At 38.7% G+C, this 6,568-nt stretch overlaps 1 protein-coding gene across 2 annotated transcripts; it reads left to right on the top strand.

Moving 5' to 3' along the window:
- Window positions 1–332: 332 nt before the first annotated feature.
- LOC107779376 (uncharacterized) lies at window positions 333–5,076 on the top strand. 2 transcript variants are annotated; one of them, XM_075251986.1, is made up of 6 exons: window positions 333–507; window positions 1,927–2,057; window positions 3,494–3,606; window positions 3,700–3,932; window positions 4,040–4,678; window positions 4,804–5,076. In XM_075251986.1, the coding sequence occupies exons 1-6, from the start codon at window positions 365–367 to the stop codon at window positions 4,838–4,840; spliced, it is 1,296 nt and encodes a 431-aa protein (XP_075108087.1). In that variant the 5' UTR covers window positions 333–364; the 3' UTR covers window positions 4,841–5,076. The 2 variants fall into 2 exon arrangements, with proteins under 2 accessions (XP_075108087.1, XP_075108088.1); XM_075251987.1 differs by having other exon boundaries at window positions 350–507; window positions 1,947–2,057.
- The last annotated feature ends 1,492 nt before the right edge of the window (window positions 5,077–6,568 follow it).

Genomic DNA, 6,568 nt, shown 5'->3' with positions numbered 1-6,568 from the left:
CTGACTCGAGCTTGATTCTGATTCGGAGCCTTGTATTGATTCGGGGACAGTGTTGGTCGGTCTCTGCCTCGTAAGCTCGGTAACTTCACCATAGTTCGATTTAGATTCGAGCTCGATAATGATATTGAGCTCGACATTGATCGGTCCCTAGGGCTCGAAGCTTGATTACTTGACTTTAGACCTCAACCTGATCTTCGATCCAATGCATTACCATTTCAACCAGTCCGTACGAAGGACTAACCAGTTTTTACCGTATACAACAATAATAAGTAAAGGAATATAAAAATAAAAAGATGGTTATTGTGGATATTTAGAAAAAAAGAAGGAAAAAGAAGAAGAAGATAGGGATCACAAAAATAAAAAGATGAAGAAAAAGGTTATTTTGGTCAGAGAGGAGGGGGATGCAGCTACTTATAAAAAACCTGACAATAGTATCAAAGAGATATTTTCACTCGGCCTCTGCATTGCGCTTGTTGTTGCAGTTAGGGTTTTCTATACTACAGAACGGTAAGAAATCGTTTTCACTCACACTTACGTCTTCGATCCTAGTACATTTCTTGCGTATATTCTTCAGATCTGCTTACTAATAGACGCTTCGATTCACCATTTCTTGTCTTACGAACTTATTTTCTTTAATCCATGGTCAGAGAAGTATAAATCAGTATTTTGTCGAAATTTTTTTATGCACTTAGGATAGAGTTAATTTGTTACAACATTTATTTTGTGGATCTAGGGAAATTGATTTGTTAGTTTCGTGAACATTATATGTCTTGTTCCTATTCGGATGTGAATTGAAGTTTTTGGTTCTACTTAAGTAAATTGTTAATGAAAGTTAGGTTTGAAGAAGAGTTTGAAAATGTTTTCCACTTTTCTGTAAAGTATGTATTGGATGGAACTTATTCGTGTATACAATATAGTTCCAAAAATTAGCTCTTAGGAGTTATATGGCATCTGTAGGCATACACGGTGTCCTTTCGCCGAAGCTCTTGATGAGCTTTTTTCTTCCCTATCCCAAATAAATTGACTTGATTAATAGTTCTGCCCCTAAGCTCTGGCTCATACTCCTTTTGTATCATCCTTTCAGAGTGTCATCGGCTAATACTAGAGTGACTACAATTTGTTGAACTTTCTATACCTATTATTTTAAGAAAATCTTAGCTAAACTAAGTAAGTGACTCTTGAAAAGCGGAATTTTTATTCTTCATGGGATGGGATGATGAATATGTAACATTAAATGCAAATTTAAGATGGCACACAAGGGCGTGGCCTATTGGTTAATGAAGTTGGAATAAAATCCGTGGAAGAGCGAGGTTTAAATCCTAGAAAGAGTAAACAATGCTAGGTGATTTATTCTCACCTGCCTGAGCCTTGGTGGGACGGAGTTACGATATACTTGCACTGGTGGGAAGGTGTAGATATCCGGTGAAATAGTCAAGGTGCGCGCAAGGTGGCCAAACACTACCATCATGTGAAGATTCAAGAAAAAAACTTAGGTTAATTCCTTGAACATTTATTAAACCTTTGAGGCAGGTAACTTCAATTCTTTAGGAGTATACGATGTGCCTATTAACCTTGTTAACTGTCTAGTAATAGTTTTTTCACTTGGAATTGATATCATTCTAAGATGAATTTAATCTAAGCCAGTGATTGTGTCACATTGTCACACGATTTAATATGTAACAGGTTATATATATATTTGCTTTCAGGTTTAATTGGATGTGATCTAACTGATAATGTAATGAATGGAAAAATCTACTTAGTACTCTCTAAAGGATGCATATTTCGTTTTAGGATGACCTGTAGAAGGGTGTAAGCTAAATATGAACACAATCCATGGCAAATGTTACATGCTCAACTGTTCTAAACTGTTTTTTCTTAATTACCTGCTCGCCTGCACATCTACTTTTCTCATCTCAGGTTTAGCAGTCCTGACTTTTTCTGTACAGGCAGGATGAGACCAATTTTCTGTGGTAACTTTGAGTTTGACACCAGACAGTCTGAGTTGGAAAGGCTTTTCAAAAGATATGGCAAGGTTGATAGGGTGGATATGAAATCTGGTAAACTTGTAACACACTTGTCAATTTTCTTTTCCATGCTACTAAGCTTATTAACCTTATTGTATTATTTTTCTCTTTTGAATCTTGAATCTGACGACATTTATGTGGGCGAGTTTAGTTTGTGGCGGTAACCTGTAACTAACCCTTGGATGTGTGATATTTTTCTTTAATTAAAATATACTTGATAAATTGGTTGTCTTGTTAACTACTTGCATGTGAGGCCTTACCGATGAGGTCTTGTTATTTCCTCTTGTCTATCTTAGAATATAATTCTAAGTAAAGCTTGTTCATGCATCAAGTAGTCATGCAGCATGTGCTCGGGTATGATTTCGTTCTACTGGGCTAGTTCTGGATAACCAGATTAGTTCTGTATAATCCTTATTCTTTATGTCTTTCTTATTGTGGGCAATGACTACTGCGGCATCAAATGGTCTGCATGGTGTTATTTTGCCAATGGTACATCAATTATATACATGCAGCTAAACAAGGTTGTTTGCATTCCTAGTAAGGCACAGCTTGCCGTTACGGACTACCCAGAGTAAGTTTGAACAAGATTATGTGAAGTCTGTGCCTGGATAAAGTTGTAGCGAGCAACAGTAAGGTTGATGGTGGCAAAGCTATTGACTCGTGAAATATGAACATGGTTATAGCGCCCTCTGGCATGTCCAGATACTTTTGGTTAATACATTTTCATGGGTATGGTAAGTGTAGTGTGGTTTCACTGCTCAAAGACTCAAATGACCACAAATTGGTCTGCTGGGATGCTTCATTCCTTCTTTATATTGTGGCTACGTTGGATGGAAGACCCAGTCAGCTGATTTGTGTCAACAACAGAAGTCTTGCTGAGTTTTGGCGGGATATTAGGATATGTTTACCAAAAAAGTATATTTTTTAAGTGTAGACCCCCATACTCAATTGATTCTTTGGCGCAGGATAACATTGCAATGTCCATACAATCATTGCTGATGGACGGTGTCTATTTCGTTTCCTGACTGCAACAAGTTTCTCTTGTTTCAAGAATAGCTCTCCGATCCATCGTGGCATCACAATCACATATTATCCTCAGTCATTATTGCCCTCCATTCCTCATGAATTTTGCCCAGCCTTCATTTTCAGACTTGTCACATTGCCGACCTTGAAGGCAGCAGTTTGAAAAGGAGAAGGCACACTTTTTACATTATCCCATCATGTGACATCCACCTTTCCCTGGCATCTTTAGTCCACCACTGAAGGTCTGTTGCTGATTTTAATGGTGAAAAGTTTCTAGATTTGACAGAGTGATTGTAATGCGTTGAGACGGTTCGCACATCTGCTAGATAAACTTATCTTTTCTAATCTTTTTGAGCATTTCAAAGTAATGAAACCTTTCATTGGAGGGTTCTTATTGCCAACTGATTTTTTATTTAATCTTCAGTCTATGTGTGATCGAACTTCAGGTTTTGCTTTTGTTTATATGGATGATGAAAGAGATGCAGAGGACGCTATTCAGGGGCTTGACCGAATAGATTTTGGCAGAAAGGGGCGCAGGCTTCGTGTTGAGTGGTCAAAGGTAATCCATTTTGTGCCTGCAAATCTCCCCCCCCCCCTCTCGCCTGTGCGATGATTTTCCTGTTTATGCTGTGTTTTTATTGCTTTGCTGCAGGAAGAACGGAGCAGAAAGCCTGAGGTTTCTAGAAAATCTTCATCAAGTTTCAGAGTTTCCAAGACTTTGTTTGTCATAAATTTTGATCCATATAATACTAGGACGAAGGATCTGGAGAGGCACTTTGATCCACATGGAAAAATACTCAACATAAGGATCCGAAGGAATTTTGCATTTATTCAATTTGAATCACAGGAGGATGCCACTAGAGCCCTGGATGCTACCAATATGAGGTATATGTTTCATCAATTTTTGTTGGACTTCGGCATGTAGTTTTTAAATGTCCGCATTAATTCTACCTATGCCTTGGTTTGACCGCTTCTTATCTGTTTAAATGCAGTAAGCTGATGGATCGAGTTATTACTGTGGAGTATGCGATCAAAGATGATGATGATAGGAGAGATGGGTCCGGTCCAGGTAAAACCCATGATAGATCACCTAGGAGAGGTTATGACCGAGGTCGATCTCGTAGCCCTTATGGAAGAGATCGGCCAAGTCCTGACTATGGCCGTGGTCGAGATCGGCCAAGTCCTGACTATGGTCGTGGGAGAGATCGGCTAAGTCCTGACTATGGTCGTGGTAGAAATCGGCTAAGTCCTGACTATGGTCGTGGCAGAGATCGGCTAAATCCTGATTATGGTCGTGGCCCTAGTCCAAGTCCAAAGCATAGAGAAAGGAATTCTGAGAATGCCCGTGGCCATAGTCCAGCTGTAGGAAAGGAGAGAAATCCTGGTCATGGGAATGGTCGCACCCCTAGCCCTCGTAGAGAAAGAGCTGGTCCAGGAAATGGCCTCGTGAGCAGTCCTATGGAAAGCAGAAGTCCTGGTTATGGTGATAGACCCAGTCCTAGTCCTCAACGTGAGAGGAGAAAGAAATATAGCCCGGATGGTTATAATCCTGGCAGCAGCCCAAGTTCTAAACCGGGACCTGTAGAAAGTCCTGTACGTGATGGGAGGGAAAGTTCAGAGCGATACAGGAGGTTTGCACCTTACAAGTTTACTTTTTTTAAAACTCTTCTTGCATGTCTCTGCTTCATTACCTGCTCTTGAATTACGATATCATCCTAATAGTTATTGTACTTAAATCATTGTGTTGGTGATGCAGTCGTTCACCTCCATTGCGGGAAAGATCACGCTCCTAATTTGCTTGAAGCTGTTTTGATCCTTGGAGTAACGGTTATGTTGAAAATGGTGCTTGTAGAATTAGACCTTGAAGTTGCTGGAGCATCAAAGTTGGATGTGGCTTTGGTAACCTCTGTAATGTACCTTCGGAAAATGGCTTTGTTCGTGGAAGTGATTTAGAACTGCTTCCATGTATTTCGACTGTTAACATCATACTCTGTTTCTATTTGATAATGAACCAGTAAGACTTGGGTCATTCTTTGTTTGGTTGTTTCACCCCAATCTTGCGCCCCCCCCCCCCTCAATCTGATGATCAATTTGCGAAGTTATCTTGCATAACAAATTATTGTTAATAATCAACTAATTGTTGACATTTTTGTTTTTGTGGAGAATTCTTAGTTTTTATTACCAAAATAAAAATAATGAGTTAGAATAATGTGTTTTGAAAGAGCAGAATGGTTACAGAGAATTCATATAGTTGTCCGAGATTGAAGCATAACAATTGCTGTTTGTGGGTATTGTACGTAGATATCTTTACTCGTTCCAGCCGGCATCAGTCACATATAGAGGAGCCTACTTTATTTGAAAAAAAAAGAAAAAGAAAAGGAGACTCAATTTGCAGAAAGATAGAGTTTTTTATACAATGATGTGTTGTGAAAGAGCCGAGTTATTATTCTGTGAACCCTCTGTGGTATAGCTGTATCCTTGTAATTTTAGGGGGACACAGGTGCTTAAATAGTTAATTCAGCCAAATAAGCTGTACTGTGGTTTTTTTTTTATTGGGGAGCAAATCTGTTCTTACGAGCTAATCTTAGCGACCTCAACTTTCATTATTCAGTATCGGTGAAACTGAAAAGTTAAACATTATAGTTTCCTTTTGCTAATTTTAAAGTAGAGATGGATTGTCTTTGTTGGAATATCTGGAGCAACCAAAGAGAAACTGATCCTTAAGAGAGAGGAGTAAAACGAAGAGGATAGCCCCATCTCCAAGGTGTCAACCTCACGTAATTTTCTACGCTACTGTTTTCTGTCCATACACAAGGATGGGCATGTACTTTGCTCGATGTTAACCATCACAATCCCTTTTGCAGGACCACTTTCTAATGTTTACCACAAGAAGTAACAATTAAAAAAAATTGAGTCTTAATTATGACATGCAAACTGATGTAGAGACTTAAAAGGCTTCAGACCATTCACATATAGCTGCATTCCACAATAGGAGAAAGGTCTTCTTCGCTAAACGTATATTAATCGTGCAATCATATGCGGATGCAGTACCACTTGGCCTGTTATTGGCATCTCTTAATTAGTCTTAAAATACGGGGAATGTCGCGGCTCTCAGAAAGTAATCGGTACTCCTATTCTTTAGCTAAGCTAATGATATCAAGATATTTTGGTCAAATTTTGAGCTTTGAGTCGAAATGTCTATGTTCAAAGCTGCTATTTCAAGAATCAAATTAAGACGCTAACATTGGCAGGAGAGACGAAAAAGAATTCATGCGATTAGAAGTAAATGGTAAATATCACTAAACTAAACTTATAATGCTTGACAAAGTCTTACTTTCTATGTTATGTTTTTTGACTACCCCCACCCTTTATCTTACCGCATTTATTTTTGGACTCAACGGGAACTGTAACCCCCGTGTTCAGTTTCCTTGCTGTAATGTACTAGTTTATGTTTGTTCAATAAAAAAAATGAAGTTAGTTGATTGTAGAGGCAAGAGTTATGCCAGCTGCATAATTGAGAG

Source organism: Nicotiana tabacum, chromosome 4 (genome assembly GCF_000715075.1).
Source record: "Nicotiana tabacum cultivar K326 chromosome 4, ASM71507v2, whole genome shotgun sequence".
Taxonomy (NCBI): domain Eukaryota; kingdom Viridiplantae; phylum Streptophyta; class Magnoliopsida; order Solanales; family Solanaceae; genus Nicotiana; species Nicotiana tabacum.
This window is presented reverse-complemented; position numbering and strand designations above follow the sequence as displayed.